At 37.4% G+C, this 27,625-nt stretch overlaps 3 protein-coding genes and 1 long non-coding RNA gene across 5 annotated transcripts; all 4 read left to right on the forward strand.

The window, feature by feature from the left end:
• Positions 1-827: 827 nt before the first annotated feature.
• On the forward strand, positions 828-3,983 carry LOC112769172 (pentatricopeptide repeat-containing protein At1g73710-like). The gene has a single exon (XM_025813615.2). It carries the CDS (start codon positions 953-955, stop codon positions 3,761-3,763), a length of 2,811 nt encoding a protein of 936 aa, XP_025669400.1. The 5' UTR covers positions 828-952; the 3' UTR covers positions 3,764-3,983.
• A 553-nt stretch (positions 3,984-4,536) lies between these two features.
• On the forward strand, positions 4,537-11,337 carry LOC112769173 (uncharacterized protein At4g37920). 2 transcript variants are annotated; one of them, XM_025813617.3, is made up of 7 exons: positions 4,537-4,910; positions 8,416-8,575; positions 8,790-9,127; positions 9,564-9,732; positions 10,110-10,354; positions 10,616-10,803; positions 10,886-11,337. In XM_025813617.3, exons 2-7 carry the CDS (start codon positions 8,434-8,436, stop codon positions 11,043-11,045), a joined length of 1,242 nt encoding a protein of 413 aa, XP_025669402.1. In that variant the 5' UTR covers positions 4,537-4,910; positions 8,416-8,433; the 3' UTR covers positions 11,046-11,337. The 2 variants fall into 2 exon arrangements, with proteins under 2 accessions (XP_025669402.1, XP_025669401.1); XM_025813616.3 differs by having other exon boundaries at positions 4,571-4,910; positions 8,787-9,127.
• Positions 11,338-18,692: 7,355 nt separating this feature from the next.
• On the forward strand, positions 18,693-19,715 carry LOC112770416 (uncharacterized). Its single transcript, XM_025814776.1, has one exon. It carries the CDS (start codon positions 18,693-18,695, stop codon positions 19,713-19,715), a length of 1,023 nt encoding a protein of 340 aa, XP_025670561.1.
• Positions 19,716-21,959: 2,244 nt separating this feature from the next.
• On the forward strand, positions 21,960-26,996 carry LOC112772188 (uncharacterized). Its single transcript, XR_011875931.1, has 4 exons — positions 21,960-22,459; positions 25,474-25,739; positions 26,537-26,606; positions 26,734-26,996. It is a non-coding gene; the product is annotated as an uncharacterized lncRNA (long non-coding RNA).
• The last annotated feature ends 629 nt before the right edge of the window (positions 26,997-27,625 follow it).

The following is a 27,625-nucleotide window of genomic DNA, read 5'->3' on the forward strand; positions in this document are numbered from 1 at the left end:
ACTATAAATACCCTGACACTCCTCAGGTATCGCTAAGTTCCAATACATTCTAAACCTGCTTAACCCCATGCTGACTTAGGCATCGGAGTGTCTTTGCAGGTACCACCCCCATCTCTTGGAACACACAACTCGGAGGCGGCTCCCAGACGTAAACCAAGTCGGAGACCACACTCCTCCAGCGCTTGGGCCTCAAACAAGCCCAACCACCATCCGGTTCTAGGTAAGCCCCGGAACAACAGTAATACAAGATAAATGTCGATAATTTGGAGAAAAGGTACAAGTTCCAGATTAGGGTTGGCAATGGGTAGGGTAGGATAGGGTTATCCGCGAGTTGAAAATTTTATTAAAACTCTACCTATCTTACCCGCGGGTTGAGAATTTCTTAACCTTAACCCTACCCGCACCCTAAAGTTCTAAATTCTACCCTATTCTACCCGCAGAAATATCAAATTTCTTCAAAGTAAATATAAAATTCAATCATTTCGAATTTTATACATATTAATAACATAAAAAATAAAAAATTTCATACTTTAAATTACTAAATTAACTAACTAACTTAGTGGTTATTCACTTATTGTAAGTTATTATATAAGGGAGATTGTGGGTTCAACTCTCACAAAATTAACCGTGGATGTATCAATACATTTATTTATTATTCCCCCTACAATTTGAATGAAATATTTTCTAAAAAAATTGTTTTAATTATTGTCCCTCATAAAATGTGTCTGAAAAACTTTTAAAAATAAGAAAAGCATTCTATTTCTATCAAAAAATAAATTTTAATTTATTTCAAATTTAAATTCATAATTTGGCGAATTTCCGCACTGAAAAATCTTGCTTCTGTCGCTGTTTTCCCACCTTAAACCCTCACCAAGACGCCAACTACCTCCTCCTCCTCCTCCTTCTTCTTCTTTCTGAGTTCGTTATTACTTCAAAGAAAGCATAACATGTCATGTTCAGACATATTTTTTGTAAGTCCTCCTTCTTCATCTTCTTCAATTTCTTCAAACTTTGGTGCCACCGTTATCACAAAACCTCACTACTGGGGCCATTTGCCAACCCCCATCACAAAATCGCACTTTCCTCGCATTCATTGTCATTCAAAGACTCTATCTTTACCCACAAACTCCCCTTCTTCTTCGTCCCTAAAGGCTCGGAAGAGCAAGAAGAAGAAGGGGAACAGGGTAGGTGGGAGCGTGTTGTTAAGGTTTTTGAGTGGTTTAAGTCACAGAGAGGGTATGTTCCCAATGTGATTCACTATAATGTTGTGCTTAGAGTTCTTGGTAAGGCTCAGAGATGGGACCAATTGAGGCTTCTCTGGATCGAAATGGCGAAGAACAGGGTTTCGCCTACTAATAACACTTATAGCATGCTTGTTGATGTGTATGGAAAATCAGGTCTTGTTAGAGAAGCACTTCTGTGGATTAAGCATATGAGGTTGAGGGGTTTTTTTCCTGATGAGGTTACAATGAGTACGATTGTTAAGGTGTTGAAGGATGTGGGAGAGTTCGATAGGGCAGATAGGTTTTACAAGGATTGGTGTGATGGTAGGGTTGAGTTAGATGATCTTGATTTGGATTCTCTATCAGTTACTGCTACGAATGGTTCTAGATCGATGCCTATTAGTTTCAAGCATTTCCTTTCGACCGAGCTGTTTAAGACGGGTGGGAGAAACATTTTGAATTCATCAAACAAGGAGATTGGTCCCCAGAAACCCCGGTTGACTTCAACTTTCAATACCATGATAGATTTGTATGGCAAGGCCGGACGGCTAAAGGATGCTGCCGAAGTCTTTGCTGATATGTTAAAATCCGGAGTGGCAATGGATACAATCACTTTTAATACTATGATCTTTATCTGTGGAAATCATGGTAATTTGTTGGAAGCTGAATCTCTGCTTAATAAAATGGAAGAAAATGGTATATCCCCTGATACGAAAACTTACAATATCCTTCTGTCCTTATATGCTAATTCGGGGAATACGGATGCTGCTCTTTGTTGTTATAGAAGGATTAGAGATGTTGGGCTCTTCCCGGATGATGTAACTCACAGAGCTCTTCTTGGTGCGTTATGCTCAAAGAATATGGTTCAAGCTGTGGAAACTCTGATTGATGAAATGGAGAAATCTTCTGTTTCTGTCGATGAGAACTCTCTTCCTGGTATCATCGAGATGTATGTTAACGAAGGAGCCCTTGACAAAGCAAATGATATGCTTCAGAAATTTCTAATGAACGGTGTACCATCATCAAGTATATGTGCTGCAATTATGGATGCTTTTGCTGAAAAGGGACATTGGCTTGAAGCCGAGAATGTGTTTTATAGGGAAAGAGGTGTGCCAGGGCAGAGAAGGGATGTCATAGAATACAATATCTTGATCAAAGCGTATGGCAAAGGAAAACTTTACAACAAAGCTGTTTCTCTCTTCAGGGGAATGAAGAATCATGGGACTTGGCCTGATGGTTGCACTTATAATTCTCTCATTCAGATGTTATCCGGTGCTGATTTAGGCGATCAGGCAAGAGATCTCATGGTTGAAATGCAAGGGATGGCATTTAAGCCGCATTGTCAGACTTTTTCTGCTGTTATTGCATCCTATGCTCGTCTCAGTCAGCTTTCTGATGCTGTCAGTGTGTACCAGGAAATGCTACGAGCCGGAGTAAAACCAAACGAGGTTGTGTATGGATCTTTAATAAACGGATTTGCAGAATACAGTAGTCTTGAAGAGGCACTTTGGTATTTCAACATTATGGAAGAATCCGGATTATCTGCCAATTTAGTTGTGTTGACATCCTTGCTAAAGTCTTATTGTAAGGTTGGGAACTTGGAAGGAGTAAAAGCGATTTATGAACGGATGCAGAACTTGGAAGGTGGTCTTGATTTAGTTGCGTGCAATAGTATGATCAGTCTCTTTGCAGATCTCGGATTGGTATCCGAAGCCAAGATGGCTTTCAAGAATTTGAGAGAAAAGGGCTGGGCAGACGGGATTTCATATGTGACAATGATGTATCTTTATAAAGATATGGGAAGGATCGACGAGGCCATTGAGATTGCGGAGGAGATGAGGCTTTTAGGTTTACTGAGGGATTGTGTTTCATATAATAAGGTACTGGTTTGTTATACCACTCATGGACAGCTTTATGAGTGTGGTGAACTAATACATGAGATGATATCTAAGAAGCTTTTGCCAAATGATGGAACTTTTAAAGTGTTGTTCACTGTATTAAAGAAGGGAGGGTTTCCAATTGAAGCAGTTGTGCAGTTGGAGTCATCTCTGAAGGAGGGGAAGCCTTATGCGCGACAAGCTGCGATCGCTGCTTTGTATTCTTTAGTTGGTATGCACAATTTGGCGCTTAAATCCGTTCAGACATTCATAGAATCCGAGGTTGATCTTGACTCCTATGCATATAATGTGGCAATCTATGCATATGGTTCGGCTGGAGAAATCAACAAGGCCTTGAACACATACATGAAAATGCAGGATAAGCATTTGGAGCCGGACATTGTGACTCAGATTAATATGGTAGGTTGTTATGGAAAAGCCGGCATGGTTGAAGGCGTGAAACGGATATTTACCCAACTAAGAGGCGGAGAGATCGAGCCATGCAAGTCTTTGTTCAAGGCTATTATAGATGGTTACAGAGTTTGCAATAGAAAGGACCTGGCTGAGTTAGTTGGCCAAGAGATGAAAATCACATTCAACTTGGAAGAAAATAATGAAGTTGAGAGCAAAATTGAAAGTGAAAATGGAAGTGATTGTGATTGATTTTGATGAAAGCTTCTTTGAGGTCTGTTAAATCCACAGGTGGTTGTATATTTAGGGGAGACAAATTTATGTATGTACAATGTAAGTAGTGAAACACAAATGATTGGTAAGGAAAAGAAGAAAAAGAAAAAACCACATACACAAAACACAAAAACCTAGTGGTAATCACCACATAAATTACAAATATCATACTCTCAAACAAGTTACCTTTTCTGACCCACCAACAAAACTCCAGTATATATAAACTCATCAAAAGACTAACCGTGAACCGACAGCAATCACGGTCCGATTAACCTCCTAAAACCGCTGCTTCAAAAACCGGTGGAAAACCACCAAACTGAGAACTGGCTGGTTTGAAGAAAACGTTCTCGTTTTTGTTTGCCAAATTTGGCTTAGCCAGATAACTTTCAGGCTTGGTTTGGTAAAACTTTTTGGTAAAACTTTTTGAAGAGGTGTTTGTGTTTTTTAAAAGCTCAAAGTCTTTATTTTGTGTTTGGTATCAGAGTATTTTTGAAAGCATCAAAGATAGAGTTTTTCAAAATTGACTTGTATTTTTCAAAATTTAAAAATTTAATATAATTTTATATGTTAACTAATTTTCGAATTTAATACTTACATTTATGTCTATTATAGTATTTTTAAATTTTAAAAATTATTTTACCAAATACATGTTACTTGTAATCACTAAAAAAAATTGATGTTACTTGTATTTATTAAAAACTATTTTTAATTTAATTTACCAAATATAAATACTACTATTTTTAAAAATCCATGTTTTAAAAGTTAATTTTTATAAGCTAAAGCTTTACCAAATTAAGCCTCCCTCTCAGCCTCCACCAGAACTCTAAATCCCCCTTCTCCAACCCTACCCTCTCTTCGAGCCACTGCCGTCGCCTGTCCATCGAGCCACTGCCGCCGTCCATTCGTCGAGCTCGATCGCCGTCGTCTGGTCGGCGTCTTCCGTCAATAAAGCCATTCCCTTTTTCTTTTCGGATTGAAGTTCTGCCCCCTTGCTTCTCGTTCGATCTGGCAGAGTGCTGTCGTGAGTCGTCAGTGGTGAAGTGAAGAAGAAGGAATAACAGTGGTCGTCGTCTGGTTGCCGTCGCACTCAACTGATCGCCGTCCTTGTCTGCTGCTCAGATCGAAGGTCAGTGCTCACTGTTAGGGCTTGTTCTTCATATTTTTAATGGTCTGTTCAGATGTGAGAACAAAGGTTTAGGATTCTGCTAGTGCTACTTAGATTGCTTCTTTTTCCTTTTTGAATTTTTCATTCTTGGTTCTTTGTTACTGCTAGTGCTACTCAGATTGAATTGTTGGATGATTAACTTGTTGAATGATTAACTTCGTTCCTCTCTGAATCATATGAAAAAATATAAATTCATCAAAATGAGAAAATGGTTTGTTTATTCAAATGAGACTCCTGCCAAAGTATAACAAAATTTTGTTAAATTTTACTTCCATATTTGTTCTTTAGCTTTGGCTTTGTAATTGGATTTATGTCCTGAAGTTGAAAACATGCTATCTGCTGGGTTTGGAATTCAGCAGTTCCAGATACTATGTATGAAGGCTGTAGAATCCAATGCCTTCTACGGGCACTTGAACTATGCCTTGACAGAAAAAGCATTCAGCAGTCAGTATTTGGTGAATTTAATGAGATATGTACCAAGTGAGATCCTGCATATCTTGGCAAAGTTGATTCTAGTCTATTATTCAACCTTTTAAAATTTGATTATTTCGATAAGAATTTGCTTTCTGCTTATGGTATTATGTCTTTGAAAACATAATATCACTACTAATGGTGCTATTTTACAAGGACCTCTATCTATTGCTGCTAAGAGATCTGGTTTTCCAAACTTGGTTGGAATTATGTATAAATTGTGTGGTGTGATGTGATGTGGCATTGCTAGTGTAGTTTCTTAATTGTGATCAGTCAGTTGAAAACTAAAATATTGCTAATCTTTGTTAAAATTATACTAAAGCATGAGCTTTTATTTGTTCAATATAAAAGCATGAGCTTTTATCTATATGTTTGAGTCTTCTCTCCTACATTAAACTGAATTTATTTATTGAATTTTGTTAAGCTAGATCTTGTTTTGAACTGAATAAAATGAATGATGGAAATTTTATTATTGTTGATTTTTGTTGTTGAATCTTTGTTTGGATTAAAAAAAGAAATAAGGAACTAAAAAAAGAAGAAAGTTAGTGCATAAAGAACTAATTATGTTGTAAGGTGTTTATTTATTTATTTTTTATTATAAAACAGTTTTTTGGTTGGATCACGGTTGAACCGATTAGACTAATGAACCAATGAACTAGTAACTAGAATGGTTCAGATTTTTTAAACCTTAATTGCTAGTGTATAATTTGTATGTTTCTTTTTCTCTTTTTTTTGGGCTCTATTTTGTTATTATATAGAAAAAGCTTGTGTGTGTCTATTCTAAGTTATGAAACAAGCAAAGGCAAATTTATTGATGCAATATTCAATGAATTTTCGCTTCAGGAGAATAATAAAGACTAGTTCAATATTACTATAAGAATCTAAACTAAATTATTTGTTACAAAAAGCGAATAAAAATGAAATATATAACATTTACAAGATTATTGTTAACCTAAAATTAAAGGGAAAAAAAGAAGAATAGAGGGTAAAGCAGGCACTACAGCGTAAAATGGAGTCCTTATATAATAATATAAGAAAAGCAAAGGAAATTACCAATTCAAAGTCCTTTCGAACCAAAGCTGAAGCTAAATCAAGGTTCTAAAAATCGGATCGGTGATTGAACCGTTTTAGTTATTAGTTCATTAGTTTATTGGTCTAACTATGGTTCATTTGAAAAAATAATAAAATAATAAATAAATTATAAATAAATACTAAAAATAAAAATAGGACAAAAATAATTTTTTATTATTCCACAAAAATAATTTTCTAATAAAAATAGGACAATTGAATTTCATTCTTTGATTCAAACGAAGATTTCCCCCAAAACAAGAGAAAAGGTTTGGTAAAATTTTTTAAATACGTGTTTGTATTTTTTAAAAGTACAAAAAGACTATGTACTTGTGTTTGTAGTTTTTAAAAGGTTGGAGTATTTTTTAAAGTATCTAAGGTGGAGTATTTTAAAATTGGTCTGTACTTTTCAAAATTTAAAAAATATAATATAACTTCGTATATTAACGAATTTTAAAATTTAATGCTTAAATTTATATTTTTTATAGTATTTTTAAATTTTAAAAACAATTTTACCAAACGTAATTATTGTTGCTTATGTTTATTTAAAATTATTTTTAATTTAATTTATCAAACATAAATACTATACTTCTTAAAAAATTATTTTTTAAAAACTAGCTTTTACTTCTAAAAAATAAGAACTTTACCAAATTAAGCCAAACTCTAGCGGTAGCCTCCTCCACGGCCGCTCTTCTGCCGGCATCCGTCACGCTCAACACCACCGTCTTTGTCTGGGCGTCGAGTCCGAGTCTCCAACCCTTCTCCTCATTCACCAAGTGCAGTTTCTTCCTCGAGCTCGCCGTACGCCGTTTTCTCTTCGTTTGCTCAGCCACGCTTCTGCCGCCGTTAGCCGTCGTGCTCGCCTCCTGGTCTCCGTTTCGGTCGCGCTTCTGCCCCTCTGCTCAGACTGCTTAGAACGAAGGCAATGACTTCATTTTTTTTTATTTTTCATTCTTTGTTCTTCGTTCTTTGCTCAAAAGTCATCGAATGGTTATTAAAAATTGGAATTTTTTGTGGTTTTAATTTTTTATTAAGTGATTATTTGATTGTTGATTAGCTCTGGTTCTGCCGTTTTTCTGTTTTTCTATTCTCCGTCAGTAGGTGGATTTTTCCCTGTGAGAAAAATTTTAGTAATCTTGAAGGTAGAAGCACAGCATAAGCTGTTACTTTGTTGTAATGGGTACTGGAATCGAAATCAAAACAAACATGGGGGCTCCCTCTGCGCAACTTGCTTGTGAAGGGGTTGAGAAACCTGTTTTCGATTTTGAAGCTGTGTCCCCTCCTATGTTGATACTTGGCTTTCTGAGGGATCTATCCATCGATTTTGAAATCTCCTGTTTTGAAATGCACCCTACCATTAGTGATCAATGATCAGGATCCCACCCTCCACTATGCTCTTGATTATTTTTGCAAGGGGTTGTGGGGGTGAGAAGAGGATTGGATGGCATTTTTGTCTGGTAAATTAGAGAAGGATAGTGCATGTTGGGTTTCTTTTTGTTCACTGCTTGGAACTTTGTTGCTGAGAATTGTACATGTCTAATGATATGTCTTCTGATACAATGATTTGCTAAACTCTGTAAACTTTTCTGTATTAGTCTAGCTACATTGAGCAGCATTATGTTGGACTATCAATTTTTGGATTGGTTTCAAGTTTCAACTTTCATGTTTTCTTCAATAGGATTCACTTGAGTGAATTACATGATGCTACACATCCTGATGTCAATTTTAGCCGTATTTGATGGCTGTAGGTAGTCTAGGATTGTAAAGCACCACTTTGATATTAACTTTTATCTTAATCACTCCTGTTCAGGCTTCTATGTGTACCAGAATATGATTACCTTACTTTTTTATTTATCTTTTGAATACATGGTGTGATTTTGAACTTTTCAAGTTTAATTTGGAATTAAGAGAGCATTGTGTGTTTCAGGATTTGTGTTATTGCTAAATGGAGTCACACGCAATGATTCTTCCGTTGCGCTATTATTCAGTTCCTCTAGTATTGTCCGCTACCCAACCTACTCCTCCATTTCTTGCTTTTCCCTCAAAAACTTCTCTTTCATTTCCGCGCCTCAATTTTCCCACCACAGGTAATTAACCACTTAATTATTCAGTTAGTTACAATTGTTAGTTACCCTAGTACTCAAGTTTGCACTCCATCTGTTTGTATAAATGCCTATACGGGGATACAAACTTGCGGAACAAAATTTCTCCATATTTTCTTTTGTTTTGTTTGTGTTCTATGTTTCAAGAGATCATAGGGCTGCCATTGTGAACAATTTTTTTATTTTTGATATGAAGCAGGGGGAAGGTTGTGGCACTGTCTAACTGTTAGTGAAGGCTTGTCCTCTGCCAGTTCCTCTGGAAGCAGTGTTGATGTTGATGATGGCAGTGGCGGTGGCGGTGGAAAAGAAGAGGTACTGTTGGATGAGAGTCGAATGGTTAGGGTGTGTGATAAGCTTATTGGTGTTTTCATGGTTGACAAGCCCACACCTACCGATTGGAGGAGGTTGCTGGCTTTTAGCAGGGAGTGGGACATCATTAGGCCCCATTTCTTCAAGCGATGTCAGGATAGGGCAGATGTCGAGGCTGATCCCACAATGAAGGAGAGGCAGCTCCGCCTTGGAAGGAAGCTTAAAGAGGTATTACCATGTGCACTATTTGTAAGACAAGAAATGAATATGAAATAAAAAAGGTGTTAGATAGTACAAACCACACTTTTATACTGGAAATTTGTTACAGGTCAAAGCTTGAAGCCCTGGAAACACCATTTGTAACGGCCTAACAAGACAGATGGTTGTATCAAGGAAATAGTCTTGCACTTTAAGAGTTTAGGATATACCATTTGTAGTGTTTATAGGGTGTAACCATATTGCTATGTGCACGGACAAGGTGTGAAAGAAAGAAAGGACAGAATAATATGTCCTTGCTTTTTCGTCCCCCATTTTTGTTTTGCCACAGTTTGAATGGGATATGATCATTATTGTATTTTTGTAATGCAGTCCTACTGTAAGCTGTATTTATTTGGGAGGCATAAAGTAGGGAATGTTGCAATTTTATTAAAAAGTTCTTGTGCAGATTGATGAGGATGTGCAAAGACATAATGATCTACTTGAAGTGATCAAAGGGGACCCATCAGGAATTACTGACATTGTCGCCAAGCGTCGTAAAGATTTTACAAAAGAATTCTTTGTGCACCTTCATACTGTAGCTGAATCCTACTATGACAATGCTGAAATGCAAAATGGTAGGATTTTGTTTTACAGGCTTATAGCATCTTTGTCTATTTTCGATAACACTTTGGATTTAGTTTCCAATCTCATATCAAAATGTGTCATCTTCATTTCTTGTCTTGTAAATGATCAAGCCACATTTAGTTCATTCAGTTCTGAGTTTTGGACGTATTCTGAACAATTACATTGTTTTTTCTCATTTGACATAAATTAACTTTAATGAGGTAGAAGAAACTTAGACTCTTAAATTTGTGTAAATTTTAGTACCCTTGGTCGAAACTTAAAAACTAGAATAATATTAATTGATCCTCAGAATACTAATGGCGGTAGTTCAGTCCTGCATATTTAATTAATTTGTTTGTTTATAACCTCCTTTTTTTTTTGTGACAAGAACTTGCAAAGCTTGGGAACATTTGCTTGGCTGCTGTACAAGCCTATGATGATGCAACCGAAAGCATGGAAAAGTTAAATGAAGCAGAGTTGAAATTCCAAGATATTTTCAATTCGCCCTCACTTGATGCTGCCTGCAGAAAAATAGACAGTTTGGCTGAAAAAAAAGAACTTGATTCCACATTGGTATTGATGATCACCAAAGCTTGGTCGGCTGCTAAGGAATCAAACATGATGAAAGATGAGGTATTGATGATGAAATCTGCATTTTCCTATTCCTATCTACGTTGATATATCTACTTAACTTTATGAGCTCGAAGGTTAAGAAATTTTTGTATGATTATTGCAACTAATATAGTTTATTTAGGGTACACTGGTAGTGTAACCACATGGGAATTCCATTTTTGTTAAAGGAGAGATGTCATAAAAGGGTCTACTCATTTCAGATTTATGTTTGCCGTAACATTATATGTAAATCTTGCCATTTTCTTATATTATTGTATGCAGGTAAAAGATGTACTTTATCATTTATACAAGACTTCCGTGGGAAACCTCCAGAGACTTGTGCCAAAAGAGATTCGAATTATTAAATATCTTATTAGAATTGAGGATCCTGAGGAACAACTGTGTGCTCTCAAAGATACATTTACACCTGGAGAAGAACTTGAAGGAATCGATGTTGATAGCTTGTATACGTATGTATTAATTTCAGAATGTAAACTTATTGAAATAGAATTTACTTACAGTTGTGTTAACCATTTCGTTATTAATTTTTAGGACACCAGAGAAACTTCACACATGGATAAAGACTGTGGTGGATACTTATCATTTGAGCACAGAAGGTACCCTTATTAGGGAAGCAAGGGATATGCTGAATCCAGAGGTCATCCAAAAATTGGAGGTCCTTAAAACTGTTGTGGAAAGGAATTTCATGTGAATTTGAGCTTAGCTTAAAAATATGGGTGCACTTGGAGTGTAACATAATACAGCTGCATGCTTTGCATTGCCAAATGAAACTGAAATGCAGCAAAATAGCAATCTGTTAGAGTTATTTTTTGTATGGCTGTAGAGTTAGTTTTGTATAGCTGGCAGGTTAGTTAGTCTGTTAGATCTACGTCCTACACCACTAGTTAGTTATTTATTATTCCTATTTGTACAGCTATATACATTGCACATAGTTTTGGTTTTGTGAATTAATTAAATCATTCCAAAATTCCTTTCTCTTTCAATCTCAATCTTACTCTTTATATTTTCTTTGCTCAAGGCTGCATTACAAGCTTTCCTCTCTTCAAGCTTGTTCTTGCAAGTTATTTGAATTACAAGCTCGATAAGTCAGAAATAACAGATCACTCACCAGATCCGAATGCAAGTCATTCATCCGAATTTCACTACAAATTTTGAGAGATTCACTACTTTCATGTGTCAATTCTCTCAGTTTCAAGCACACATCGGCAAATCCGACTCCTCTTCTACCATTTCTGATCCGATCGGTCCTTATTTTTTTCATCCAGAAGAAAGTTTTGGAACTCCTCTGATTCCGCTCTAGCTAACGCCTCAAAATTATTACCAGTGGTCGCATGACATGTGGAGAGCACTGAGATCGAAGAACAAGGTGAAGTTCCTTGAAGGATCGATTTCGAAACCGACCGAAGGCGATCCTACTTTCGAAGCATGGGACAGGTGCAACAATTTTTTTCTCTCTTGGATCAACCTCTCTCTCAGTCCTGAGATTGCTAAAAGCGTGTTGTGGATTAGTTCAGATGCAGATTTGTGAAACGATTTGAGGCATCCTTATTCGCATGGAGATGTTTTTCGAGTAGGTGAGTTAAAAGAGGAATTCTATGCACTCAAACAAGGTGATCTCTCTATCACTTCTTATTTTACAATGTTGAAGGCTATTTGGGAAGAATTAGAAAATTTACATGCCATCCTTAATTGTGTTGCTTGTGTGAGCGGTTGCTCTTGTGGATTAAAAATCGTTCGAGATCATACATCTGAAGAATATGTTGTTAAATTTTTAAGAGGTTTGAATGAATAATATTCCACTGTTAAATCACAAATTATGCTTATGAAGTCATTCCCTGAAATCAACACTGTGCTAGTTATGCTAACTCAACAGGAACGACAGTTGAATTGTGAGTTGTCTGGTAGCAAAATTGTAACTAATTCTTTGGAAGTGCAATCCTCAGCTGGAGGTGGTTCATTCCCAGCGAGAGGCGGAGGCCATGGGAGAAGTACAGGTAGAGGAGGCACTCAGAAATCCTATGGTCGAGAATACACTTCCAAGCTTTGTAGCTACTGTAATCGAATTGGTCATTTAGCAGAAACTTGCTGCAAGAAAAACGGCTTTCCTGCTCACTTAAAACAGCGAGTAGCTAATCAAATCAGCACTGAAGGGACAGTTGAGAATTCCAGTGCTGAGATCACTGATTCTGGCTCGGATGAAAAGAGTAGCAATAAAGTACTAGAGTTAACTCCAGATCAGAAAGAAACTTTACTGGCTCTCCTCCAACAACCATTCATGCCAGCTTCCAATAGTGTTAACCACATCTTTTCTTCAGCCACCCTCACTCAGCCAAAAGGTAGGCATTTCTTGAGTATGTCATCAAATTTTAATAAAACCTCTTGGATACTTGACAGTGGAGCCACTGATCATGCATCTTACCTTCAAGAGTCTTTTAAAACTTCTTTTACATGAAGCCGGTCTTAGTAAATCTACCTGATGGCTCCACCACCACTACAAACATTTGTGGCATTGTACAACTTTCGAACCATTTGATCCTTACCAATATTTTATTCATACCTCGCTTCAAATATAATTTAATTTCAGTTTCTAAACTCACAAAATCATTGCATTGTGAATTAAAATTCACTGATTCTTCTTGTGAGATACAGGTACTCCCATCATTGAAGATGATTGGGCAAACGTCATTGGTGATCTCTATGTGATGAATGCTCAACCCTGAAAACTAACTACACCAGCAGTTCATATACCCTCAATAAATCTGACAATGGAGCAAAATCTAGGAGCCTTATGGCATGCTAGACTAGGTCATCTACCATATAGCAGAATGTCCATAATGAAAAATACATTTTCATTCATCGAGTGCATCTCATCATCTCATGTTTGTGATTCTTGTCACTTTGCTAGACAAAAGAAATTGTCATTTTCTACTAGTAACACACTCTGAAAGTGTTTTTGACTTAATACACATAGATATTTGGGGGTCACTCTCAATTCTATTAACTTTTGGCTATAAATACTTTCTTACTATTGTAGAAAATAAAACAAGGTTCACTTTGATTTATTGCATGAAATTGAAATCAGAAGCTGCGAAATTGGTTCAAAATTTTGTTCAACTGGTGCAAACCCAATTTCATAAAACTGTGAAACAAATTAGAACAGATAATGGAATGGAATTTAAAATGGATTCTTTCTACAACTCAAAAGGAATATTGCATCAAACATCTTGTGTTGAGACTCCTCAACAAAATGGAATTGTTGAGAGGAAACATCAACACATATTGAATGTTGCAAGAGAACTTTTATTTCATTCTCATGTTCCAAAATATTTTTGGTACTATGCAGTGCAACATTCGGTACATTTAATCAATAGACTGCCAAGCACTTTCTTAAATCATAAAACTCCTTATGAAGCTCTTTTCAATGCTAAACTAGATTTAAATTCTCTCAAGGTGTTCAGTTGTCTTGTTTTTGCCATTACTTTAAGTGCTGGTAGAAGAAAATTAGATCCAGGAGCTCGAAAATATATTTTTCTCGGATATCAGTCAGACACAAGGATATATTCTGTTTGACTTGAAAACAAAAAAGCTTTTCATATCAAGAAACACTGAATTTTATGAGCACCATTTTTCTTTTAAACAAGTGACAAATGATCTCTCTTCCATGCATCAACATCCATTGAAGTTGTCAAATTCTGACCCTTTTGCATTTTATTATGATAATTTCACACATAATACAGCTGCATCTCATCATAACACACCAGCACCTTCCACCATAAGCATTGCATCAGATTCATCTATAAGTTCTGCATTGCCAGTGGCATCTCTCATGACATAATTACTTCTTCATCATCCTTAGCATTGGAACCAGCATCAGCACAAGCACCATTAAACCATACATCCACTAACATTGAACCTCCACCTGCTGTACCAATTTTTAGAAGGTTTGAACAAGAAAGAAAACAATTGTCTTATCTTAAAGATTTTCATTGTTTCCACATTTCATCACATAGAGATCCAATGAATGCTATCCAATTACCTTCAACTTGTAAGTATCCTCTTTTTCATCATTTGTCATATGCATTATTCTCTCTCCCAAGCACCTATCCTTTACTTCTTCACTCATAAATAACCCGGATCCCAAACACTATTTTGAGGCTGTCATGCATGATTACTGGTGGAAGGCCATTGAGGCAAAACTCACTGTTCATGAGCAAAACAAGACTTGGATCATCACTCCTCTTCCTCCTGGGAAGAATGCAGTTGGTTGTAAATGGATCTTTCGTACCAAATTCAATCCAGATGGCACCATTGAGAGACACAAAGTGCAGCTTGTTGCCCAAGGCTTCACTCAAATTCCTAGAGTGGACTACATTGACACCTTTAGTCCCTTGTGAAGATGAGCACTGTGAGAGTTCTCATTGCCATTGCCACAGCGAAGAACTGACACCTTCATCAGCTTGATGTGAATACGGCTTTCCTTCTTGGCGACCTCCATGAAGATGTTTACATGAAGCTTCCAAAGGGACTGCAGTGTTCAAATCCCAAGTTAGTTTGCAAGTTGACGAGGTCTTTGTACGGCTTGAAGCAGGATAGTTGCCAGTGGAACATCAAACTCTCTGCTGCTCTTGCTACTCAATCTGAAAATGATCATTCATTGTTTACTAAATCCACCAGTACAAGATTTACTGCCATCCTTGTTTATGTGGATGATTTAGTGCTGGCAGGGAACGATCTGGATGAAATTCAGGCCGTTAAGGTTTTCTTAGATGATAAATTCAAGATTAAGGATCTTGGCATCCTCAAGTTTTTTATTGGTATGGAGGTGGCACGCAACAAAATCAGTATCGCACTGTATCAAAGGAAATATGCATTAGACTTAATCACGGATTGTGGCTTACTTGGTGCCAAGCCAGCTTCTATGCCTATGGAGTATACTACCTCCCTGTCTAAGGATTCAGGTTCTCCTCTTCCTGATGCAACCATGTATCGCAGATTGGTGGGCAGACTTCTATATCTTACAAATACAAGACCTGACCTTAGCTATTCAGTTGGGTGCTTATCTCAGTTCATGGATTCACCCATTGATGCTCACTTAACGAAAGCCTATCGAGTCCTTTGATATCTAAAGCAATCCCCTGCAACAGGCCTATTCTTCTCGGCCAACAATTCCTTTAAACTCTCTGGTTATACAGATTCTGATTGGGGTGCTAGCAAAAACACTAGAAAATTCATTAGTGGCTATTGCTTCCTTCTTGGCCACACTCTCATTTTTTTGAAGAGTAAAAAGCAAGCCACAGTTTCAAGGTCCTCATCAGAAGCTGAATATCGTGTCTTTGCTAATGGCACTTGTGAGCTTATTTGGTTACCCAAGCTGTTAAAAGAATTTGACATTCACCCTCCTCTTCCGGTCGATATTTTTTGTGACAATAATTTGACTATCTACATTGCATCAAATCATGTATTCCATGAGAGAACCAAGCATGTTCAGGTAGATTGTCATGTGGTTCGAAACAAGTTTAAAGAAGGAATTTCTAATCTCAGGCACATTGCCTCTAGTGAGCAACCTGCAGATCTTTTCACTTAACCCCTTGCTCCCAGACCATTTTCTCACTTGCTTTCCAAGCTGGGATTACTTGATTTGCATAACCCAAGTAATACCAGCTTGCAGGGGGCTGTAACATAATACAGCTACATGCTTTGCATTGCCAAATGAAACTGAAAATGCAACAAAATAGCAATTTGTTAGTGTTTTCTCTGTATAGCTGTAGAATTAGTTTTGTGTAGCTGGCAAGTTAGTTAGTCCTTAGATCTAAGTCCTACACCACTAGTTAGTTATTTATTCTTTCTATTTGTACAGCTATATACAATGCACATAGTTTTAATTCTCTGAATTAATTGAATCATTCCAAAATTCATTTTTCTCTCAATCTCGTTCTACTCTCTTCTATTTTCTCTGCTCAAGGCTGTATTATTAGCCTTTCTCTCTTCAAGCTTGTTCTTGCAAGTTATTTGAATTACAAGCTTGATATCATTTTATATGGAGCATGAGTCCTAGATGTCTACCAATCTGTAAGCCATGAATTAAACGCATTGATTCAAGGGTTTAGACATTTTCTTTAAACAATAGAATCAGCTAAGCCAGGGAAAAAGCTAGACAATTCTTGATAATTATAGCGTCTAATATAAAGTTAGGTCCTGGTTATTTTAGTTTCAATACGATGTTGAAAACTGGGTGAGAGTAGGGGAATGTGAACTTTGCGTATGGTATGCCATATTTGAGATAGGAAAATGACATATTGGAAATTGAGAATTGGAATAAAATATTTGTAGGTGTAGTTTTTGCAGATAAATGTACAGCCTTTTGTATCTATTCCCCCCTTTAATCCTGTGTGTATAATTAAATCCAGAAAAATGAGGAATAAAATACAGATTTGGTCAATCTTACTAATATGAATATATTGCATGTATTAACTATTTGCTTTTCATCATTGAGGTCGGTGATTGGCTGGCCAATTTTGCTTATGGAATTGGACATTGATTCTAATTTGGAAATTTCCTCCTGGTGGTTACGAACTTACGATAGTGCTTCCTTGCTTGTGGAAATGTTGTCCCCCACTATGTTGTTGTTCCCCACTTTTTTGTTACTGAAAAGCAACTTTTGACAATTGTAATTGGGATGATTTTATCATGGACTTATTTGATCGAGTGGAGGGGGTTATTCAACAAAGATTTCAATCTTTATATATTCTCCACTTATGAGTTTAATCAAGATATCTAAACATATTTTTAGGAAAGATCACTTGGGAAGACTGGAACTAAGAAGTATGTTCCTAAAATATATTTCTAGGGCATTTTACTTGAACAAAATAAAAGAGAGAAACGTTTACTCAAATGTAACAATTACAATCTCTTTACTTGCGTGTCCTGATTCATTATTATGTAAACCGTAGAAAGTTACCACGGTTTTAGTATTTACACATAAACCGTGGCAGGTAAGCACAGTTTATGAATGAAAAAAAATGGGCATAAACCGCGGTAAGTAACCACGGTTTATGTAGAGAAAATTTTGATCATAAAACTCTGTTACTTGCCACGGTTTACGAAGGAATATGGAAATGCAGAAACCCTTGTTATCTGCCACAGTTTATGAAGAGAAAAATTCTATATATATGAGTGAGATTCAAGGTGTTGAAGAGGAGCATTATCACAATGGCAAGTGAGGAAGAGAGTTTTCTTGTCTTAGTGCATTGTTCTGGGAAAATTCAAAGAAGCAAAAAATACGGTGTGAAGTTCACTGACAGAGAACTGTTGAGTGTATTTATCAGTTCATCAAGCACTTTGTCAGATGTAAAGAACAGCATCTTGTAGAAGTTTGGGGTATTTGGGAGCAAGTGGGTGAAGAAGCTATTCTATAAGATTCCCATCGCAGGTGTGTCGACCGGTGTTAAGTATGATACGTTTGTGATAGCGGCCGATGAAGATATTCGGGTTCTGTTTCATTGTGTTAAGAGTTTTCCAGAGGTCAGATTACACGAGCTGTATGCGAAGTTGGAGGTTGGTGTCGATAGTTCTAGGGCATCAGCTCCACTTCATAGCTCGACTGCCGTGGGCGGTGCGTCTAGTTCAATGCTTGCGGCGCACCAACTGTTCCACAGGTTGCATCCCCTTCCTTTGCAGCTGATTTAGATCGAACGGAGGCAGTTGCTTCTGTACCGTTCGAGAATCGTGGGGTCTGGCAGCAGACATTTGAGGTGGATACTGGTCGTGGCATGATTCACGATGTTCAAGGGTTCGGGAAATCTGATCGAGTTGAGAATGCAATGCGGGACGATGACTCTGACCAGGATCCTGTAGATATAATTGGGGACAGCGATGATGACACAGGTTCCAATCCACATACACAGCATGGCCCTTCATGTTCTGGCACACAGCAGTACCCTCCGCACTTCTCCACTCTAAACTTGGAGGCTTTAGGGCAACAGGCAGACGAAGGTGCTACTATTGGGGTTCTTCTACAGAGTTTCAGATTGGGCAATCATTCCAGAATAAAGATGAAGCTGTTTTGAGTGTGAAGGACTACAGCATCCGTTGAGGTGTTGAGTAAAGAGTCTTAGAGTCGGATCCTCTGAAGTATCATGGGAAATGCAAGGAGTTTGGCAAGGGTTGTAGTTGGTTGATTCGCATATCGTTTCGTGCACGAAAGGGCACTTGGGAGGTTAGGAGGTACAACGGTCCGTACACTTGCTTGGCTACCTCCATTTCCAGTGATCATTGGCAGCTTGATTACCACGTTATCTGTGCGAGGATTTATCCGTTGATTAGGGCAGATGCTGCGGTAATGGTAAAAGTCTTGCAACAAGCAACGGAAGTCGATTATGGGTTCAGGCCTAGTTACAGGAAGGTTTGGATGGCAAAACAAAAGGCAATAGCACAAATATACGGAGATTGGGAAGAGTCGTATGCCGAGTTGCCACGTTGGATGCTAAGGGTCCAGTTGACCATGGCCGGGACAGTTACAGTGTTGAAGACTTCTCCTATTAAACTTGGGGATCAGGTCGATGAGTCTACAATGTACTTTCATCGCCTTTTCTGGACATTTTCACCCTCAATTGAGGCCTTCCGGCATTGCAAGCCCCTCGTGAGCATTGACGGTACCCACTCGTATGGCAAGTATGGAGGCACGCTGCTGTTGGCGATTGCGCAGGATGGAAACTCGAATATCCTCCCGATAGCCTTCGCCCTTGTGGAGGGAGAAAATGCGGAGTCATGGTCCTTTTTCTTGTCCAACCTACAATCGCATGTAACGCCGCAGGTGGGTATTCTTGTTATCTCCGACCGGCATAATGGCATCAAGGCTGCCCATGAGGCCCCCGAGAATGGTTGGCTGCCTCCACGTGCTTTTCGAGCGTTCTGTATTCGTCATGTAGCGGCGAATTTTAGCCTAAGCTTCAAAGGTAAAGACGCAAGGAGGATGTTGGTGAATGCTGCCTATGCAAAGACTGAAGCGGAGTTTTATTACTGGTTTGACATCATGCGGACTGAGAATCCGGCCATGTGTGATTTGGCCAATCGGATGGAGTATGACAAGTGGACCCAGCATCAGAATAGCGGGAGACAGTTTGGGCACATGACAACCAACATTAGTGAATGTGTGAATTCTGTGTTAAAGGGAACTCGCAACCTCCTGGTCACTTCATTGGTTAAGTCAACTTACGAGAGGCTTGCTGAGCTATTCGTGGTCCGCAGACAGATGGCGGAGGCACAGATGGGGATTGGTGCCGGCTCATTGAGATCCACTCGGCAAACTGGGACTGAACATCCGGCATCTGTGGCCTATAATGGGTCGCATCGTCGTCCCTAAGCATGTCTGCTATATTCATAAAGAACTGTGGCTGACTAACATGATCCCCGATGTCTATGAACCGTCATCTGCTTGACTTTATTCGGCGGCGGTAACTCGCCAAACAACTCCCTAAACCACTCCCATGCTGGTCTTCCGTTCTCCATCAGATTCTCAAAGTCAGTCAGGCACCCACTAACGGCCTTCCCATCGATGGGCAAACCTAGCTGATATGCCACATCTTGCAAAGTGATACTGCACTCCTCAAACGGCATATGAAAGGTGTGGGTCTCAGGGCGCCACCTCTCAACGAATGCGCTAAGTAGAGGCTTATCAACCCAGAACCACTAACTGTTCAGCCTAGCCAAGAGATACAAGCCCACGGTCTCCAAATACAGTATAATCCGTTCGCGTAGAGACATATTATGTTGTCTCCTAACACAGGTAATAACCTTAGTAGGCTGCAACAATAACAACAATAATAACAAGACATTTTTTATTTCCCATATTGGTTTCTTATTTTCTCTAATAATAATAATAATAAGGTAGTATAACTAACCTCTTGGTCGATGTTTCCAGCCACGTGCGCAACGCCATTTAATCGGTATATGCGAGTTTCGTCGTACATGACTCCACCACCCAAAGGCTGAAAACCACCCCAAAGACTTTCCCAGATTCTCTCTCAAGCTCTCAGAGTTGCAAATTTTGCCCCACCACATATGAGATCGGTCATGACTTAACGCGAATTATGTATTTATACACTTCCAAGCGGTTTTATGCTCACACAGTTTACTCATAAACCGTGGGAATCTAGCACGATTTCCACCTACCATATTCATGCATAATCTGTTATTACTTATCGCAGTTTATGCCCATTTTTTTTTCATTCGTGCTTACTTATTACGGTTTATGTGTAAATAGTAAAACCGTGATAACTTTCCACGATTTACATAATAATAAATCAGGACACACAAATAAAAATATTGCTATTGTTGTATTTGAATAAACATTTCTCCCTCTTATTTTATTCAAATAAATTCTCCATATTTCTAGTTATATCATTATTATGTTTAGATATCATTTTGGACAGACCCCCTAATTCGGCTATGTTGGACTAGCATAGAGATTATAGCTATGTCGGTATAGTTATTGTCCATATTTACTGACCGTTGCATTTTATTTCACACTTTTCATTCAATTTCTATGAAAAAAATTGGAACACGATATGACACGATATGGAATACGATACGATACATGCCGACACGTAAATTTTAAAATCTTATAAGATACAGGGAACATGCATACATATAAAATATAAAGTATTTTTTAAATAAATCATAATGGTATTTTAATATTTTATTGATATTAAAATATAAATTAATTTTTTAATTATTTTTAATGTCTTACTTTAATTATATCAAGTATTTAAAATATTTTAATAAATAATAATATATACTATATCTAAATTTATTTCAAGAATATGCGTTAAGAATAAGATTAGACACGCTGACATGTGATGGTATTTAGGTGTGTTCAAAGTAAAAAATATTTTACTTTTTATTAAGACACGATTTAGACAGAGCAAATACGCGTGTCCAACGAATGTCGATGAATGTCGTATCTAAAATGTGTTTGACACGTGGACACAGCAACTCAGCAAAATATCTGTGCTTCATAGATCATACGAAAAAAAAGATACTGATCATCATTAATTTTTCTTCCTTCTATGGTACTCGTCATTTTTTAAAGAAAAAAAATAATAAAAATCAGGGAAAATTCCCCTATTTTTTTCAAAAAATATTCTTAATTTTTGTATTTTTTTTATATTATGTTTATTTTCTTTATTTTTTTCCTCCAATTAAGATCGGATGTTGGTTCCAAACTTCCAATTTAATTTTGGAATCACATTTTTATTATTATTGAGAGGCCGAATAATCTTAGTACTTATCTTTTGATAAAACATAATTCTAAAAACCGGATCGAACTGGTCAATTGGATTGGTCCTGTCAGACATGTGAAACCATTTATCAAGAAACCGTCCGGTTTGAAGAAATCGAAGCCGTTTTAGGCTTGCTGAGTCTTTGAACCAATGTTTTGAAAATCAGACTGGCCGATTCGACCGGTATAACCGTAAATCGGCAGTAATTATGATCCGGTTTGTCTCTTAAAACCGCTTCTCTAAAAACCGAGAAGAACCGTCGAATCTGCCAGTTTTCGGCCGATTGAATTGGACAAAAAACCGACCGGTTTAAAAGAAACGGCGTCGTTTTTGCTAAATTTGCTTACTTTCACTCTTGGTTCTGAAGCTCCTTCGTTTCGTTGTCCCTTTCTCCCTCCCGTTCTTTCACTGACAGAAACTCAGCCAAAAAACCCTATCACTGTAAGCCTACACCACCGTCGCCGCAAGGAGTGGCATACTGCCGCCGTCCGTCCGTCTATCTAGCTTCCCTCGTGCTCCAAGTCTTCAACCCCCGTTCGCTGTCACCGATCGCAGCTGCTTCCTCGAGCTCGGCGTCCGTCGTCTTTGTCTGCTCAGCCGCGCTTCCGCCGCCGTTGGTTGCCGTTAACGTTCGCGTCTTCGTTCAGCCGTCGTCTTCTTTCGCGTTCTTCGCCGTTCAAGTTTGCTCGGGGGTCACCGTTCGCGTTCACTCGCCGTTCACCGTTCGGGTTCGCGTTCGTCTGGAAGCCACGTTGCCCTGCTTCAAACTCTGCGACCAACCCGCGCGCTCCACCTAGCCGTCGAGCTGCTCTCTTTTGTCGCCGCCGTGAGTTCCCTAAACCCACCACCAGACAATACACTCACACAACACCAATACTCTGCTTCAAACTCTGCAACTTCTTATTTCTATTACAATAAGTAACTATTTGATTTGGCAGTGGTTTGGATTTTTTTCATAGACTGAATTAAAGTATACAATAGTTATGTTCTCTTCTCTATCACATTGATACTAAGCTTTGAATTCTCTTATTTAGTTTCAAGTTTACCGCACTCAACATGTTTGATGAAATGCTTTAACCATATTTCGGGTTGGTTTTATCATTTCTAGCTTTTAGAAACTTAGTAAGTTGATTGCATGTGAAATTAGAATAACTGGATCTTAGTAATTAGGAAATTTTAGCTGCACAAATAGCATCTTTGTAGAAAACATATTAGCACGATGATTCCACTTGTATTAGTGTTCTTCTGGTAAATTTTAACTGTTAGTGTAAGCTTGTCAATTTGCTAATTGTTCTTGTGTTGTTGTTCTGTTGTTCTTCTGTCATTTTTATTTTATTTTTTTGTTGTGATTTCTGTTCTTGAACTTGTTAAGTTGATAATTTGCTAAATTGTTGTGCTGCTGTTGTTTAATTTGCTAAATTGTTAGGTTTATGTGATTTAATTTGTTGGATTTTCTATTTAGGTCTTGTTCTTGTTTATTTGCTAAATTGTTGTTGTGTATTTATCGTTGTCTTTGAGATTCTTGCTGGATATTGGTGATCATTGATTTATTATATGCTTCATGTTTTCATTGTTTTGTTGATTGTTTGTTTTGTTTCAGAAATTAATTTTTTGTGATCAATGCTCAAACTCTAAATGCTGTTCTGTTGGTTTTGCAGTGTTTGTTTTGTTTCAGGAATCAATTTTTTGTTATCATGCTCAAACTCTGAATGTTGTTCTTCTGTTTTTGTTTTGTTTCATAAATCAATATTTTGTGATCAATGCTGAAACTCTGAATGTTGTTCTGCTGTTTTTGTTGTTTCAGAAATCAATTTTTTGTGATTAATGCTCATACTCTGAATGTTGTTCTGTTTTGTTTTAAGGCTGTGTTTAGAAGAGGTGATTGATTTCTGAGTGTTGTTTTGTTTTTGTTTTAAAGCTGTGTGTTGTGTTCAATTTTCATTTTGTAGGAAATTCTTTGAGGTATATAAGAATTAGAAGGAAGACTATTTTAACGGTATTATTCTGTTGATTCTGGTATGCTACAGCTTGAACATAGAATTGAAGAGAGAAACCCGTTATTATTTTATCATTGGCCTATTTTTGGCATTGCATATCATTGTAGTTTGTTTATTCATAGAACTAGTTGTTTATGATCCCCTTTTGAAGTAAAAAAATGCAGTAGAAGAGTGTTTAGAACCAGTTGCTTTATTCATTGAATTTTTATAGAATCAGGTGTTTATTATAAAACGGTTTTTCTGGTTGAGCCGGTTAAACCAATGAACTAGTGAATCAGTAACTAGAGCGGTTCGATGACCGATCCGGTTTTTCTGAACCTTGCTTTGAACTTTGAAGAGGGAAGACCATGCTTGACCCCCCAGCCCCCTTCCTGAATCAAAAAGCAACCCTAGCCTCCAAACTCCAAAGGCTCAAACGGCAACCCTAGCCTCCACCACCACTGTCGTCTTCGTCTGCCCTCTGGTCGCTTTCGTCTTCGTCTGCCCTCTGGTCGCTTTCGTCTTTGTCTGGCCTCTGGTTGCCGTCGTCTTCGTCTGCCCTCTGGTAGCCGTTGTCCTCGTCTGCCCTGTGGTAGCCGTTGTCCTCGTCTGCCCTTTGGTCGCCGTCGTCTTCTTCTGCTCGCCGAAGGTCAGTGCTCAGTGCTCCCGTTGTCTCTTTTTTGCGTAGCGTGAACGCCGCCGTGCTTGTTTGCGGGTTTGCGGTGAAGAACCCCCCGCAGAACCACAAGCGCCACTCTCGTTCATCGCGCCACCGTTCATTGCACCTCCGTCCTCGTTGCCATTCAGCACCCTGTCGCTGCCTTCAATTACGGTATCTTCTCCTTCCTCGTTCACCGAGGCACCGACCTCGGTGCCATTGCTTTGCTCCGCCGTGCGACAACAGATCCACAGCTGAGTGTGGTCATGTTTCGCTCATTTGAATTTCTTAGATATAAACTCTCAATGTGCAGTTCTATTACTTCTACTGCATCTCTGATTTTTGAATTTTAGCATGCAGTTTTTTAGTTGTTGCAGTTGGTTCTGTTGCCAAATTTGTGTTGCTGCTTCATCGTAATTACTAATTTGCAATCTATAATTTCTGTTGTTGCTGATATTAGATTTGAGATTGTGGTTGATGGTTGATGGTTGATGATTGCTGAATTGTTGTTTGATTCTAGCAAGATTGAACACATATCTAGTTGTTAGCGATGATTGAACCATCTTATAGCTTTTCCTTCCATAACTTGAATCATTAAATGATTAGCTATACTCCAGTGCTGTTCGGTACTCTATAGTCTATACTCAGTATTCTTGGTGTTGATTGAATCATTGAATGATTAGTTCACTGCTGGTTTTTTTTTCTTGGTTAATTTTTGGAAAAAAAAATTGTTAATCTTTGTTAAAATTGTGCTCGAATTTGGCTAAAATTATAATCAGCTGAAGATCTTGTTAATCTTTATTAAAATTATACTGAAAATTTTGTTAAAAGTTTGTCAGAGCTTCTATTTGTTCATCATGATTAGTCTTTTGTTAGAGAAAAAATAAATTTGTCATTTTTGTTTTTAATGAAGAAATAGATGAATTGAATTAACTTAATTAACTAGATCAATAGATGATGGAATATTTTATTATTGGTTTGGTTAATTCAATGATTTTTTTTTGTTTCTTGTAACTATATTAATGAGTTCAATAGTGATATAATGACTAATAAGTGAGAAATTGTTAATAATTGCTGAAATCAAAGATTATATTAGATTTTGGTTGTAGTACTTTATATTTAGTAGACATTTTAAAATTTATATTAGACTATAATTATGTTTTAGAGTATTTATTTATAATTTATTTATTATTTTATTATATACAGTTTCTCATGTTAGATTACGGTTGGACCGGTTGGACCAATAAACCAATGAACCAATGATTAGAGTTGTTCGATGACCGGTTCGGTTTTCAGAACCTTGGAAAACCCCATCCACCCCTCAAATCAATCTCAAATCGGAAAAAAAAAAAAAAAAAAAAAAAAAGACGATGAGTTCAAGCAATAATACGAACGCCATTGCTGAATGCACGAAGCAACTGAGGCGCCACGAAGTTGCCATTGCTGAGCTCAACAACCTTCCCTCTTCCTCCGTAATTACCTTACTACCCCCTTTTTACTCTTTCTCCATTACTTCTAGGGTGTTGATATTCAATTAGGGTTTTTATGTTTCCCACTTTCTTGAGTTTGATGGGAACAATAAATTATTTTCTGGCTTTTATTGGAACTGTACTGGACCTAAGTGTAGTTATACAAATTAATTGGAATAAGAATAGTTACAATTTTGGATCATATGTTGCTAGCTTGCTATTGGGTTATTTCTTGAGTTAGGAAAACTAGTTTAGTTGTAATATGAATTCAACTCTACGTGTTTATTCTGTGACTTACTTTTATCCTCTTATTCCCTTGAGAAATGTAATGTAGCACTAGTTCACATTTTTATCAAATTTGTAACCATTGTCCTTAGGAGGTTAATTTAAGAGTAAACCTCTGATTTTGTCCCTGACCAAAGAACATGGAGGATAAAGTGGTTCTTTGCAATTTTAATTCGTCCTTTATGGTAAAAACTCATTTGTAGTTAATTTCATGTGAAGTTGATGACAATTTAGTTAAACCTATCAAATTATTTAACGATTCTCAGCTATTAACTTTACATAAAGTTAACTTTACTTAAGTTTCTACCTTTGAAAAAAGAGTGACGAATTTGAAAAATAATTGGGAGTGGTGACTCATCCTCCTAATCATTACTTGACAAATTTAGTCATTCTATACAAAATCCGTACATGTATGAAGGAAGCCTTTAAAAAAATGTCTATATTTCATGGCAATTTCTATTCTAAAATAATTACCCAATAGGTCTAAAAGGACATGCTTTGTTTTCTTGCTGCAGGCTGTGTATCAGAGAAATTGCAACTTATATTTTCGCACAACCATCCAGAAAGCAACAACAACTGAACAAAGTAAGAATTATTCACCTTTGACTCTGTTCTTCTCACATGTTTTTATGTAATTCTTAGGAGATACCCGTGTTTGAAGGTGCCAAACAATTCTAATAACATATTTTCCCCCTGAATTTATGTTGGTTAGAGCAACTAGGTTCAGTCAAAGCCAAGCTAAGAAATCTGAATCCTTCTTCGTAGCCATGAAGCCTAATTCTTTCTTGGTAAGTAACAACAATTTCCTGACCTATGAGGGAGGGCAATAATGTAATTAGGGGACTATGTTCCAACTTGGAAGTTTCTTCTTTTGTCCAATTGCTATGTAACGTGAAATGCATTTTACTAGTGATGTTTGTTCTACACTACAAAATGAACTCTAATTGAAATTTATCCCTTGTGAATTTTGTTTCATTACCGACTCTTGTTATTATTTGTGTTTTGATTGGTTATGGACATTTGATAGCTTCGAAGAAATTGTTATAGAGAACAAGATGCTATCAAGATAATCTGTTGGTTCAAATTTGTCCCACTAACTTATTTTAGTACACTACTTACCTCGTAAGATGTCTGTATTTTTTTCATGTAAGCTTCATGAAAAGTTATTTTTTATTAAAAGAAATTAATTTGAATGTGTTATTAGAATAACAAAATTTATATTTATCTAATTATATGCCACCATATGTGTGATTCTTTTAAATAACTTGGCAACTAGCTAGGGTTAAATACTATTGACTATATGGCCATTAGGAGTGTGCATGGGCCGGGTGAAGCCGGGTTTGATGTGACCCAGACCCAACCCGAAATATATACCGGGCCTATTTGTTAGACCCGAACCCGACCCTAGACCCGATGAAACCTATACATTTTCGGGCCACGATTATACCGGGTAAAAACCGGGTGAAAACCGGGTCGTTAACATTATATTACCTTGATACCTTCTTGTAAGTTAGCATGTAAAAATATCCAAATTTTCAAGACTCCAATCATTATTTGACATGGTAAAATTCACTTAGAAAAATATAATAAGAACCAACTCTTCT

This window comes from Arachis hypogaea, chromosome 18 (genome assembly GCF_003086295.3).
Source record: "Arachis hypogaea cultivar Tifrunner chromosome 18, arahy.Tifrunner.gnm2.J5K5, whole genome shotgun sequence".
NCBI lineage: Eukaryota > Viridiplantae > Streptophyta > Magnoliopsida > Fabales > Fabaceae > Arachis > Arachis hypogaea.